Genomic DNA, 13,586 nt, shown 5'->3' with positions numbered 1-13,586 from the left:
TTCGCTTGGATGATAATCGGCTGACTGCGTGATCTGCGCCAAATGTCGGACTACAGATGTCACCAGTTCTAGGAACACTGTCGGAAACATTTTCAACGCCCACTTAAAAAAAGGCGTAAAATTTTAGAATAACAAAAATCGAATGGAAGGAAACAACAACTTGCATCCACTCATTCATCGCATATTGATTTATTGGTGAGGAATTGATTCGCGTATACAAACGAAATCGTCGGAGAAAGAGAAAGAAATGATTAAAAAATACATGCGTGATCGATTAGACATCAAAACGTCTTATAAATGTAATTGTATATTATTAAGGGGGGTCCTCTTTGCGTCTTCTATGTAATAGTATAGCTTATTCAGCACGCATTGTTAATTATTAGATAAGCAGTCTTAAAACATACAAGCTATTTGAAAATTCTAGATGTATGTGCAGTGCCACACAGACCGCACACATATTATTTAGGACGATAAAGCAAGATGGATTCTTTATGAAATCTTATTAGTTACATAGGTATTGAGATAAACATTGGCTGCTGTATTATAATTTTTCCTGGTTGTTTCAAAAATCTTTCGTTATTTCTCACTACACCACGAGATGGATCCAAGTTTAAACGTATAAAAAGCAAGGGAACAGAGTAAAGAAAGTTTTTTTTTGTCAATTAGCCGAATTTGTAAAATATTATTCACGATGCTCCTATAGCGGTCGATCACGACTTCTTCTAACTGGAAGGGTTTTTTCCTTTAGTCATCGATTTTACTTGTTTCTTTTATTATCGCAGGGTCGGCGGTAGCACTGGCGTCTTTTCGTAATCTGGAAAAGAAAATGAAATGCATGTTAACTGAGGGCTTCAGTAATCAAAAAGAAGGATTTAATCGTCTATGACATTAATTCCAATTTTAATTTTACCTTTTTCGGGCATGGTTTGCCGCCATTTTGGGCCGGAAGCTGAAAAGAAAATAGTTACAAGTATTACGAATAGATGTCTCTGTTGCTGAACAACAGCAGCCAGACGAATTCGAAAAAGGGAAACTTGAAAGGCTGATAATTAGTCAATTTCTTCTTCATCTTTGTTTGAAGTTCAACATAATTTAATTTCAAGTAAGAATTAATTCTGATCTAGCTTTGAGCTATTTTTTATCTTTTGAAACTGCTGTTGATATTGAATTGTCATCAGCATGACTTCTCTCATTAACTGCTTGAATGCTGTAGTCTCCCACAGTCCCACACCTCCCAGTATAAATTTTTTTTTTGTTACCTTAATCATCCTTTGCCTTTCCTTCCATCCTTTTCCGCAGGTGGTACTGCATGATGACCATGGTGTCCACTCTGTGATCATGCAATCAATGGGAGAAGCCTGTGGATGATTTTGATGATGGTTGATGCCGGTATTTGTTTTGTCCATTCCATTAAAACTACTGTAATCATCATCAAATTGGTCTGCCAGCGGATCCTCTGCACCAGCTAAGAAATATAAACACATTTGGTAATTTAATTTCACATTGTTTGAAACACAGAGGCTCTAACTACATCCAGTCTTAAAATGGAAACACATTTTGTTTTTGTTTCTACTATTGTTCTACCCGTACAGTAGGATGCTCTCTAAAACAACATTGAATAACAATTCTATGCAAGAATTTTTAAGTCTTGTGAGCCAGAGCAAACAAGTCGTGCCAGCATACGTAAATACGACGAATAAAACACACTACTTGTCAACATTCTTGTCTTGCTGGGCTGTGCAGCAAGTCGTGTATATTACGAAACGTTTCCGTGCTCCTCAAATTCTACCGTAACGAATATTAGCGTGCCATTTGACGGGAAAGAATGGATGAATTTTAGCCTACAGTTGAGATCGTTGAGACAACGATCGGAGAGAGTCTGTGGCAGTGTGTAGCGCAATACGGCAGATATAACTGGACGGATCCAAGAGAGGCGGGAATATGATGCACGTATTTCTGCATGGCATATCATTGAGCACATGCTTACAGAGTTCTTTTGATGTGTGAGCTGAAGTATTTCGATTCTAATTGTATTATTATTTCGCCCGATCGAGTCAACTTACCGCGTCCTAATATTTCGCACGTATTGACACAGTCCTCGCGCTTTTCAAAGTTGTTCCGGTTCCCGCGGCAACCGCCGTAGTTAAAAGAAATGCACATTCCCTTGTGAGCATCGAAATACCAACGAGGAAAGCTGGAACTACGGCACGGCCCAACGTCCACTTCTTCCATGCAGATAGCTGTTATAGACAAATTGCATTAACAATCTCGTTTGTTTTTTTTCATTAGGTATTTGAATTTAATTCATCGAATCAAACCTTTGGCATCTGCCATGCTGAAAGAGCAGTCGGGTTTATCGGCCATGCAGACAGTCTTCTCCATGGTATCCATGTTGCAGTGAGCAGGTAAAGAGGTAGCAGCAACTCCATTGTTTCCTATTACCAGCGGAATCCTGCTTCTCACTTGCATACCTTTTCCACATGTAGCGCTGCAAGGTGACCAGTCACTCCAGGGACTGACAAGACAATCGGGATCGTCCGATTCGTCAAAACCGGAGTCTTCGCACTCGAACTTCATTCCCATACACATCTCCTGTTCTGAGGTTTCCAAGTGACACTTCTTACGTCCCATACGGTCGTAGTATCTCCTTGTCCTAGTGCGGAAGCCTTTTCCGCAAGTTACGGAGCAAGAGGACCATTGGGACCATTCCGACACGGCGCAAATGTCGTCTTTGACCATGGATCCATCCCTATTGATTAACAAGTAAGTCAAATTTATTTGCTTCGTTTCATTCCAGTCTGTAGTCTTCCGTTCCGAGTATTTACCCACAAAGTTCTACGGCGCTGGCGCACATTTCTTTCTCTTCGAGTTGACGGTCACACCTGGTCATTTCGGCCTTCATTTGATTGATGTAGAAGCGCTGGCGCATGCGAAGGCCCTTACCGCATGTGACGGAGCACGGACTGAATTGGCCCCATTCAGTCACGGCACATTCGGCTACGAACCCATTTTTTCTTTTAGTACATCGGAAAAGTCAAATAGTTTCAGTTAGCTTGATTGTACTCTACTCACGTCTGAGGGCGTCGCCAGAGTTGTCCGGATGACTAATGGCATCTTCAGTAATCGTAGAAGTGTCAGTACAGGCTTTCTCGTAGACTCGCTGACGGGTAATGACTACTCGAGCCAACGGTTTCATATCAGATCCTGTCGGGTCGTAGAACGGAGAACGTGGATCCGCCGGGTAGGAAGATGTGATCCGTGTGATCTTCTCACGCGGATTAGTCATCGAGTTGGTAGACTGTGCGAAAAAAAAGGCGTAAACGTATCGAACCATCTGTCATCACTTTTTTTTTTTTTGGAATGCAATTGCGTTATCGATTCTTACGGTGTATGTGATGCCACTGTCGGTCCCGGCGTCCCACGGATAAAGGTTCAGCGTCTTGTTCTCTACCCAAGTGCAATTGCGTGAACATAATTCCAAAGCCGAAACACCCACAATCCAATCCGGCGACGGACCCAGCATGGAAACGAGTGACATGAGATGGTGCTTTCGATCGACCCGGAAGACAGCGTAGGTTTTTCCGTTGACGTTGGGATACCAAAGCCCGCGGGATTTGATGATCGTTCGGATGTGATCGCTCTATAAATATTCCATGAGAAATGTCAACCGTACATTACTTTGTGACAAACAATATCGAATCAAATAAATTACTTCGGATTTCAATTCAGATTCCAGAGCTTGGGTCGATCCCCATTCGGCCACTTGCCGGAGTCCGTCGGAGGCGATGCCGCCATACTCCCAGACGCGGTAGTCGGCGCTGTGCGAGGCCCCGATAATGTCGCTAAAGTGCGTCAGCCACTCGTTAGCTGGGAAATCGCGCGGGTGCGTCTGACGGGACCAAAATCCTTCGAACATGACCTGTCACGAACCAACCAAGTGCCAGGCCGCCATAACAGTAAATCACTAGTCGATAGTATTGCATTCATGTGGGGGCGGAAAGAAGAAGAAGAAGGGAGGGAGGGAAACTATATGGGATATGGGATTTCGATTATTGGGAAGTACCTCGTATTTGGCCTCATCGCAAGCGCAGCAGGGCTCGTTGATCTCGGGCTGCTCGTCCTCGTTCTCTTGTGGATCGGCACACAATTCTTTGGTCAGGCCGTTGTCATCGGCGAACCACAGCTCTCGATTCTCCAATACCACGGCGCTGCCGGGGAAAGAAAAATAAAATAGATGGAAAAATCGTTGACGTTCAGCCTAATCCTCTCGATTCACTTGTGTTAGAGGCTCTTACTCTGGGTGCGAACAATTGAATGGAATCTGTCCCGTTACGGCCAATAAACTCAGCAAACCTGTCAGAATAGCCCACTGAAACTGAACGGTTGACGTCGACATCCTAGTCGTCCAAACCTTTTCGACTACTAAAGCCAAATAGGAAAAAAAAAAGAGGCACTCTTCGCCGCTACTTTTCATGTTTGGGTTTAAAAGAAAATCTAAACATCTGCGATGGTAATTGGAACCCAGACTCCACCCCTTTCCCGAATAATGCACAACAGACAGCATTCTTTTAACTCTTGATGAAGAGTTGAAAGTTTACAGTCTATATGCTCGAATATTTTAGTTGTACACATTATTGATGTAAAACCCTCGGCTTCTCGCTTCTGTTTATTTGAAAATGAAAGAAGCCTGAAAAGGTTCATTTCTTTTAAATAGAAGCCAAGAATTTTTTTGCTCTAAAAATTGTCCTTCTTCTATTTTGTCGGGAAGTGTATGCAAATCAAATTTGTTGCTTTCAAATTGCTCAATCAATTTAACGATATAACGCAATTTTCTTCGTCACTGGTCTGATCGCAACTTTGTGGGACTTCGTTTTATGACTAGCCGAAATTTGCCTTTTCACATGTTCTTTATAAACATGAGCACGCGTGATTCAATTTCACAAATGAGTTAACTGCTAAACGATTTACCTGAATTTGATGCAACCAGTGCCGGGCCCAGGGGCGGTCCAAAGGACCTGGATCTCAGTTTTAGGCACCGACGATGTTTGCGTAATTCCATTTGAACAGACGTCACTAAATCGGCTGAGTGAGTCGCTAAATAGCCGGAAGCTTCCAGCTGTGTCAGGCGACGTCGGAATGGCAGGATTGGACGGGGTGGCCGTTAAAAGGAAGCCGATAAATTTCTGTAGAACATTTTGCGATCGCCAACCTTGTAAAGTTACTGGAACGAAAAAAAAAATTAAGAACGTCACACAGGTTTCACAGTAAACGCCCACCAGATTAGAGCTGAGACGTTCGCAGTGGCTGGAATCACGTAAAGTTCATCATAACCACAGTCAGCTGGAATTAAAAACCCATCAGCTTTTTTTTTATTGAAATGAAAAATTGGCCATCGATTCTTGCGTCACACGGCGCCAGCCATATCTTCGGCTCCTCGACCCCCTCTCCACTATCGGCTCTGAGCGAAGTTCTCCGAAGCTTCAGTGTTTTACGAAACTCGACAAGTTCTCTCCTATCAGCATATAATAATCAGTACTGAACCACAGTCCCCTTCTTTTTTTTTTGCTGCGGATATAATGGCAACGTGTCCGAGCAATTTCTCAAGAAATACCAAATGAACTTATTTGATTTAAATTTTGAAGAATCGCATCAAAAGACTGGAACGGAATAATTTGATCGTGACGCAACAACCCAAATGAAGTTAAGAGAATGATCCACGGTGTGCACCGATGGGGTTTCTCTTTTTCTCGATTCCGGTCGATCGCCGCCACCAGTATTACTACTTACTTACTACCTAGCTGTGCATCTTTGCCCGTGACACATGAGAGAAACCCGATCGACTGCGCAACTCTCCGTTGTTGAGATCGGATTCCAAATGTCCACTGCTGTTTACTCGACGAAGTGAGAAAGCAGACAAGACTGTACGGGCTTTGAGCTAATGCTCTCCCCCCCAATTAGCGTTCCTCGTGCCGGGCCGAAATGATCAATATGATCGAACCAAACCTTTGATTTCTCTTATTCATGGCTACGAGATTCTGCTACAGCAGTGTTATCAAGTGCGAGGAGTTCGACCGATGGATTCATCCAGGACAATCCATCCTTATGAACGCTCGACTGCGGTTCATTAAGGATCCATTGAAAAGAAGGAATCAATTGAATTAACGCGGGGTGTTTTTTTTTTCGGTACCTGTGTAAACTTCCCCTGGGAAGTATTTGTCGGGATTGCCGCTGATTTTAAGTCGATATCCATTATCACCGGGTGTCTTGCTGGAATCGACGCCTTCCGGTTGTCGGATGCAAGTTGCTCCTCTCCTCTGTCCGGAAGATAAATTCGCCGTCGTCGTTGCAATTAAAAATAGGAACGAAACAACGTCGCAAATGAGTTGCACTCTCATTCTCGTCGAATCGAGTTGAGTAATGCCAACGGAGCGGTGCGGCTAAGCGCTGTAGTAAGAAGAAGCCCCTTCGATGGCGTTATTTCACGAAAACTTTATTCAGTGTACTATGCGGGAACTAGCGTGCAGACGGTCCACTCGTTCACGAAAGAAATGCCTCACTGAGCACTCCCTTTTTCCTGCTCCGTCGCCACGCAGGCCGGCGCGCATCGCCCATTTCTTCTTCTTTTTTTGGTGCGTCACTCACGTTATGACTTCCATTGTTTCAACTTTTTGATTCGATTTAGCTCTAGCGAGCTTCCTTTTCACTTGGGTGTCGCTGCTGATTTCGTTTCAATCGTTTAAAACATCCACACCGGATGAATGTCAACTTCATTTTCGCTGCCCTGGTTTACATTGAATGACCGGATGCTCGTCACGATTTATCTGGATGTTTGTTTTTCTTTCCTATTTCTTAATTGAAAATAATGTGTTTGATGAAACCACGCCCTTGTGCCATAAATCTAATTTAATCAGCCTTTCATTTTTAAACGATCACAACCCGGGTAATCCGGGTATTCACTTACCCGAATGCTAAAACTGCGTTTTCGTTTCTATTTTGTCTGGAAAAAAAGAAACCTGTTGTGATTTCGCGCCAACTTACCAGAATCTTCTTAAGTAATCAAAAACACTCTTAGTTGATCCCACCAATAACATGGATAGCCTTAGTAACGAGCGTTTTTATGATCTTGCTGGGTCGTTGTGAACATTGACCAGCGATTATTGACAGTTTGGCAGACAGTTGGACTTTCTTATCAGTACAGTTTCCTTCTTCCGCATCTTATTATCACCCTAGGTGCAGGCACCTTTATTGAAGAGATACACGACAAGGTTCATCAGTTTCTCGTCGAGCCTCGTCCCGGTTTCTGTTTGGTGTTGGAGGAAACACTTGAATATTCTGGATAAAAAGATTCAGTGGCGAACGTTGTGAAAGAGAAGCCGTCATGGCCCAAGTCGAGGATCATGTTGCACGCAATCTCAGCCAGTTGCCCGACTTCGGAGTTGAGCTATCTTCCATGGAATTTACTAGCGTAAGAGCTTTTTCTCAGACTCTCAAGTGTTTACTTGAAAGCTGGAAAAAAAAATTTTAATGTGACTTTTTATTTATCTGTCCTTTTTTTAAAAAAATTTTTCTTTCTTGTGGTGAAACAAGTGGCTGGACTGGATGGTGAAAATTCGAGACCCTCGAGATTGCTGGAAGTCGCAGCCGACGTATCTTATCTCGGAGCTGACCTATTTGACCATCGGACTGCTCACTTTCATCCACTGTGAGCTTTATTTGACTCTTGTGAATTTTTGACTCGTTATTTTACTTGAATTTTACCAAGGCTTGTTACTTTGACTTTTCCTGATTTTTTAAATTTCTTTTGTTGAAATTTCCTTTTAGCTAGGCGAGTGGGTGGTCGTTTTAAGTATTTATGGCTGGCAACTATTTTTCACGGACTGACCGTAGAATGCGCCGCTTATTGGCTACCGGATATCGACAACTTTTGGCACTCTCAGACGACCATCGTTCTGCTAGGCAGGCGACTGCCGATTCACATTATGATGCTTTGTAATCACCCATATGCATTGATCGACCTTTGATTTTTTGTTATCACTATGTTGTTGATTGCAGATCCCGCGTTTATCTACAACGCTTCGGTGGCCATATCGCGCCTCCGACTACCTAACTGGGCTGAACCATTTGCAGGTTATTCGTTTACAAACTTACAACGTTTTAACTTGTTAGTTGAAACTTTTTTATTTGATAGTTGGAATTTGCGTGGTCTTAATCGACATCCCTTATGACATTACGGCAGTGAAATTCCTTCATTGGACATGGTGTGAAACCCAAAAAGAATATTTTTAATTTTTTGAAATACCAAAGCGTTTTGACCTTTATAAATCATTGACGTAGGCACGACACGGATCCGAATATTTTTGACCGACATTACTGGGTGCCTTGGAATTCATTTTACTTTCACGCCACTTTCGCGGCTTCTTTTACCTTTTGGTTTCATTGCTGGAGACGTTTGATCATTGGAAAGTCCGCTGACAAATGGGTGGCTGGAGAGTATGTCGTTTATCTGTTATTCTTATCGTAATAATTCCACTAATAACGGTATTTATTAATTCATTCAACATTCAGTGCCAAACGCGAGATGCTGTGCGCCGTATTAACCGGTCTTTGTGGAATGCCCGGTGGCGTCCTTCAATTCATCCCGTTCTATCACCCTCTCCATGGCAAGTCTCAAAGCTGATAGATTTTGAATGTAAACAACATTATATTAAATTATTATTATTTTTTTTTGTTAGATATTCTTGGTGTTCACACGGAAAACTGTGTCGCCCTCTTGGCATTGACGTTTTTCCTGATTGCGTGGTCGGCAGATCGTAACCCCGCTCCTGATGCTAGAAAAAGTCCAGGTAAGTGCGCACGACATGGAAGGTTTCCCTCTAGAGAATCGCACTAAATTTGAAAATACAACTTTTGCGTACGTGTTACACCTTAGGTTTGAAAGGCTTCAACGAATGCGTCTTGAGTTTGATTCTTCACTACAGCTGCTATTTAAGCACCGTACTCTTATTTAAACCCGAAGACGAAGTATCCATTGGCGTTCACGAAAAGACTGGCCCATGCAATGAAACTTCTCCCATTCAAACAGCTTTCGGAATGGTAGGATAAGCTTGAAAACTTTCAGATTTTAAAAAAGCAACGCTCGTTTATCCTGCCCCGTGTTTATTGAACAGACTTTGAAAAAACGCAAATTTCTCTGCACTTCCGACTATGACGAGGGTTACTTCGATTTTCACTGCCTACCTGGCGGTAAGTCTCCTTCCGATGGCATGGAGTTCTACACCGCTTGCGGCACGCCCTTTCCTAACCGCGCCGAATACATAGTCGTCATCGCTGGCATTTGCTGGATTGCTTCCCTCATTTTTCTTAATCTCCACTTTCGTTCGGGCTCGGAAGCAGTCTACGGTAATTCGAATTCAACCGGATTAGCCGAGAAAAAGAAGAAGAAGAAGTAGGAAAAATTTAGACTGCTAACACTGCCATTCCTTTATTTTACGGTGTACTATGAATGAATGATACGTGAGGAGAATCTTTCATGGAAGTAATATACAATTTAAGGTTCAATTGTTGGATTTCTGTTCTCTCCCTGGGCTTATTCAATTTGACTATTTTGACGCATTATGGTCAAGGTAAAGTTGATTTTTTATGCTAATTCCAAAACTTTGTAAGCCAAGTATAGGTAGATATTACGGAATCAAGCCATTGCCACCAACGTTCTGCTCTATCCGTGTCTTCGTAACGTACGCTCTGCCAGCTTCACTGCTTCTTTTGCTGCTACACACAACTTGTCTTTCTTCACTGGCGAGTTCTTCAGTTCAGTGTTCGCTTCCGTCCGCTGTGATACAGCTGCACTGCTGCAGTCACTTGCCACGGGATTATGCCCAGGTAACCGATAATTGACTTACTTTCGTAGATAATTATACTAATAATCTACTTGCTTTAAACTCTGTCTGTACATACAAACATACATACAAACATTCGAAAACCAGGCCCTTCTTGCGCGCAAACAAAGTGTTACTTAGACGTTTTTTTTTTCTAACGCTAGATGGCTTTTGGTAAAAAGGCGAAATAAAACTAAATATTCGTGATCTACGTCGAATTTGGGGTCGATTTCTTGTATAAGTTTTTTGTGTGTTGTTTAAACACCTTATTTACAACAAATTTTATGGAGATGACGAGTAGTTGGTTTATTTTACGTCCAGTGATACCAATCGTCCGTGGATATTAATGGGCTGGCGCTGGCTGTCACTAGGTGGCTTAATATTTCGGTGTGTTTAGGGATTTAACTATTCAGCCCTAGTGTGTGTAGAGGGAAGTAGGGGGAGGGAGGGTCATCAAATTGCCTAGATCACCATACGAGATACGAGCATACGACATTCCTGATGACATCTTTTTTCTTCTTCGAGACGCTGTCCGAGAAGGTTACCTTTGCCATTGGATCATGGCGGCTTTCTTTCCTGACGTTTTTCGTCAATGGTAATTCCTGTTTTATTCTTTAAGGTTATTGAATTTAAATTGTGTTGGTTCCGTGTTGTTAATTTACGGGTTACATCTTAAAGACTTCTGTTTCTTATTTGAGTTTTTATTGTTCTAAATTAACAGCATGGTGAAGTCTGAGCTTCTTCATTGCATTACGTGCACGTGATCGCTGCTTTGTCATGAAGAGGGTCTACTAATTTGCAAGACAATTGAGATGAAAAGAGGAAATATGAAAAGGTAATTGAAATACTTGTAAGCTAAATTGAGAAGGCAATCTAAGAATCTAGTAGCATTATTAGCATTTTGTACTTAATGTCGAAGACAAGTGACATCTTTTTTCGGGTTTCCATGTAAGACAGCTTTGTGAAAAGTTTTTGTTGGTATGTAATGAATCCCAACTAGGTTTAGAATTTTGGTAAAATTAAGTCTACACATGTGTGTTACATTTTCTTCTTAGCTTTTCTTTCATCGTTTCACATCATCGTCTTTTTCTAACAAGATACTGTCCGAGAAGGTTTAGCTTGGCCATTGCAGGCAATTTTCTCTTGACTTTATTAGTCTTAAAAATGGTGATAATTACTGCCTTTATTCCTCAGGGTTATTAAATTTAAATATTTTGTGTGGTAAACTTATGGTGATCATGGCTTTTAACTTGTACTTGCATGGCTATTGCTTAATAGTTTAATTTCTATGGTCATGAGGTCTGCTGTACATTTTCCCAAAAATGTTGTCTCTTGGTCCATGTCGCACGTTTTGTCACATTCAGAAGTACTTAGGAATAGTAATAGAAATAATGTTGATTAACTCTGAAATCTGAAGACTTGTTTTCTAAATTAGAATTCTGTGACTTTGTTTCTCAAGTTAATCAAGTTTTTATTTTTCTAGTTACAGCCTGGTGATGTTCAAGCTTTTCATTGCGTTACGTGTACGTGATCGTTGCCGTTTAATGAAGGTTCTCTAAGAGGGTCTTCGCCCTCATAGACTTGTTGCAGCGAGCTGGTGAAGGATGTGGTGAGCTGTTGCATGACAACCATGTGCTGGTGTGGGGAAGTGCTGCATGCTGTCTGTGGTATTGATGTTATTTTCATTGCCTTAACTTCTAAGTTTTTGAATAATTCATTTTATATATGTTGGCTCATGTTAAACTTGCAATTTTTGTTTTATTTTTGTAAATATTTCATTGGAATTTTTTTCTCACATTTAAAAGTGTTGTTCTATTCATTGGTGTTCTTTTGCTCTATAGGTTTCCATCATCAGTTAGATGTTTAAGCTAATTATGTTGTTGCTCTGTGTATACAGTTCATGTTAAGGTTGCCTTCTATTATCTTTTGAAGAATTTGAGAAAATGGCAAAGTCTAATTAGCTACATTGCTGTCATGCAGGTGGTTTTCTTGCAGTGTGGTGGAAGGGAGTCCAAGTTGAGTTGAGCTGCAGCCTTGGAAGCAGTCTACAATGCTCGTGTTATTCCGAAATGTAACAGCAATGAAGACATCTTGAAATGGTAATTTGATTGTGATAATGGGTTGTAACAGGGGAAACTTCGTAAGTCTGATTTAAATATTACAGCGGGTTTAGAGTTTTTCTGAAAAGATACTTGCTTGCTCAACTAGATTTCGCTGAATTGTATTTTTTTTATATAACTAGAACATTATATTCTTTTTTTCCAAAACTTCTGATGAAACATTTTCTTGTGATTTTAAACATTTGTTTCTGTTCGGATTAAATTTAAACTTAGCATGACTCTCTTCTTCCATTACATGTTTTTTTTTAGCTGGTTCAGGTGTAAATGTTAATTAATGATTTCTCTCTTTCGCAACAGGTCTTGATGACGGTAAGATCATCAATTTTCTGCATGCTGTTTTTGTTATCAAGAAGTGGAGAAGTAAGACTTGAAGCAAAGCTGCAAGAAAAGAAATGATAATTTGCCTGAGATATTATTTGTGACTTAGGAAGGTTTTAGTTTTTTATTGAAATATTGTGTTCTGTCACAAAAATTTAATGATGGTTGTTTTATAAGCAGACACTGTATTTTACTAAGAAAACGTTAAAAGAAATTCATGGTTTTCCGGTATCTAATATAATAATTTCTCATAGGTGTCGACGTTAATGTGCAGTGGTTTTGCAATCCGACTCCTGTTCAAGCTGTTGCCTTCCTGAATTTTGCCGGAGTCTTTGAAGTAGCTGATCCTGAAATTATGATGATGTGGTAATCCTGGACTAGCTGTTGTTGGTGTCTTAAGTTACTGTGCTAATTCAATTCGGGTTGATAAAAATATTATATCCATATAATATGTGATTGTAGTAACCTTTAAAAGCTATTTTGTTATCCATTATGGGATGTGACTTGTGAGCTGATGTTAATTTAAACAGAACTTGTGCTTAATGACATTTCCCTCACCCGTATATATCGAATAATTCTTAAATAATTAGCTGTTAAAGTGAACTTGAAATTTTCGTTGTACGTTGAAAACTTATATTTGATATTGTTTCAGAATGAATGTCGAAAGCAATAAAAATACAACTAATTTCATGAAACGAATGAACTATTGTTGTTCTGTGCAAATTTTAAAGCAATTTATACCCAAATAAAACAAACTTAACAAACTCCTTTTTGTTTCATTTGGGTGATAAACTGCTTTTGAAACTTGCACATGCAGTCAATCAAGACAGAGGGAGTTACTGCCTTAGTTGACTGCAGCCAGGGACAACAGTTAAGACATGACCAATGGTTAAGAGAAACCGGAAAAAGAGCGAAGAGAAAAGTTGAGGAACAGTTATTACGACAGCGATTAACCATAGTAGGCTTCCGGCTTAGACATCAAACAACTATCAGTCTTGAATTTCAGCTTTCTCTTATCAGTTTTCACCAAGGATGAAGTCCACAATAAGTAGCGAAGGAGTTACCCTGTTGGCAGAATGAACATTTATTAGGATGACATTTTAAATTAGATTTTAGCGACAGAAAGCAATACCTCAAATCAAGAGGGCCTGTTTCAGGAAGTAAAAAGGGATATTCAAGGGTAGTAGCCAACAGGTTACCAAACAAAGGACCTTGTTGACTGTTTAGTCATTGTCCTTTTTCTTCAAAGGACATGACTCGACCTGTAAATAAA

General features: G+C 40.7%; 2 protein-coding genes and 2 long non-coding RNA genes across 9 annotated transcripts; 2 read left to right on the top strand and 2 right to left on the bottom strand.

Annotated features, from left to right (window-relative positions):
- Positions 1–173: 173 nt before the first annotated feature.
- Positions 174–6,725, bottom strand: LOC124310953 (spondin-1-like). Of its 2 annotated transcripts, XM_046775140.1 has the most exons (12): positions 6,188–6,725; positions 4,969–5,221; positions 4,064–4,208; positions 3,713–3,919; positions 3,386–3,640; positions 3,073–3,298; positions 2,826–2,997; positions 2,319–2,749; positions 2,064–2,240; positions 1,260–1,465; positions 911–949; positions 174–814 (listed from the first exon to the last, which is right to left on the bottom strand). In XM_046775140.1, exons 1-12 carry the CDS (start codon positions 6,393–6,395, stop codon positions 758–760), a joined length of 2,376 nt encoding a protein of 791 aa, XP_046631096.1. In that variant the 5' UTR covers positions 6,396–6,725; the 3' UTR covers positions 174–757. The 2 variants fall into 2 exon arrangements, with proteins under 2 accessions (XP_046631096.1, XP_046631097.1); XM_046775141.1 differs by lacking the exons at positions 4,969–5,221; positions 6,188–6,725 and adding an exon at positions 4,296–4,444.
- LOC124311188 lies at positions 2,633–9,558 on the top strand. 2 transcript variants are annotated; one of them, XM_046775564.1, is made up of 11 exons: positions 2,633–2,763; positions 7,231–7,465; positions 7,588–7,702; positions 7,822–7,989; positions 8,053–8,127; positions 8,189–8,258; positions 8,335–8,490; positions 8,566–8,660; positions 8,733–8,843; positions 8,930–9,093; positions 9,168–9,558. In XM_046775564.1, the coding sequence occupies exons 2-11, from the start codon at positions 7,379–7,381 to the stop codon at positions 9,447–9,449; spliced, it is 1,323 nt and encodes a 440-aa protein (XP_046631520.1). In that variant the 5' UTR covers positions 2,633–2,763; positions 7,231–7,378; the 3' UTR covers positions 9,450–9,558. The 2 variants fall into 2 exon arrangements, with proteins under 2 accessions (XP_046631520.1, XP_046631521.1); XM_046775565.1 differs by lacking the exon at positions 2,633–2,763 and adding an exon at positions 7,034–7,052.
- A 766-nt stretch (positions 9,559–10,324) lies between these two features.
- Positions 10,325–13,012, top strand: LOC124311558. 4 transcript variants are annotated; one of them, XR_006909851.1, is made up of 7 exons: positions 10,325–10,470; positions 10,597–10,710; positions 11,359–11,542; positions 11,717–11,783; positions 11,856–11,974; positions 12,293–12,304; positions 12,568–13,012. It is a non-coding gene; the product is annotated as an uncharacterized LOC124311558 (long non-coding RNA). The 4 variants fall into 4 exon arrangements; XR_006909852.1 differs by lacking the exon at positions 12,293–12,304; XR_006909853.1 differs by lacking the exon at positions 12,568–13,012 and having other exon boundaries at positions 11,365–11,542; positions 12,293–12,389.
- LOC124311692 lies at positions 12,933–13,573 on the bottom strand. Its single transcript, XR_006910138.1, has 2 exons — positions 13,446–13,573; positions 12,933–13,378 (listed from the first exon to the last, which is right to left on the bottom strand). It is a non-coding gene; the product is annotated as an uncharacterized LOC124311692 (long non-coding RNA).
- Between the last annotated feature and the right edge of the window lie 13 nt (positions 13,574–13,586).

Source organism: Daphnia pulicaria, chromosome 8, assembly GCF_021234035.1.
Source record: "Daphnia pulicaria isolate SC F1-1A chromosome 8, SC_F0-13Bv2, whole genome shotgun sequence".
Taxonomy (NCBI): Eukaryota; Metazoa; Arthropoda; class Branchiopoda; order Diplostraca; family Daphniidae; genus Daphnia; species Daphnia pulicaria.
Note: the sequence above shows the minus strand (reverse complement) of the source record. Positions and strands in the feature narration are given on the sequence as shown.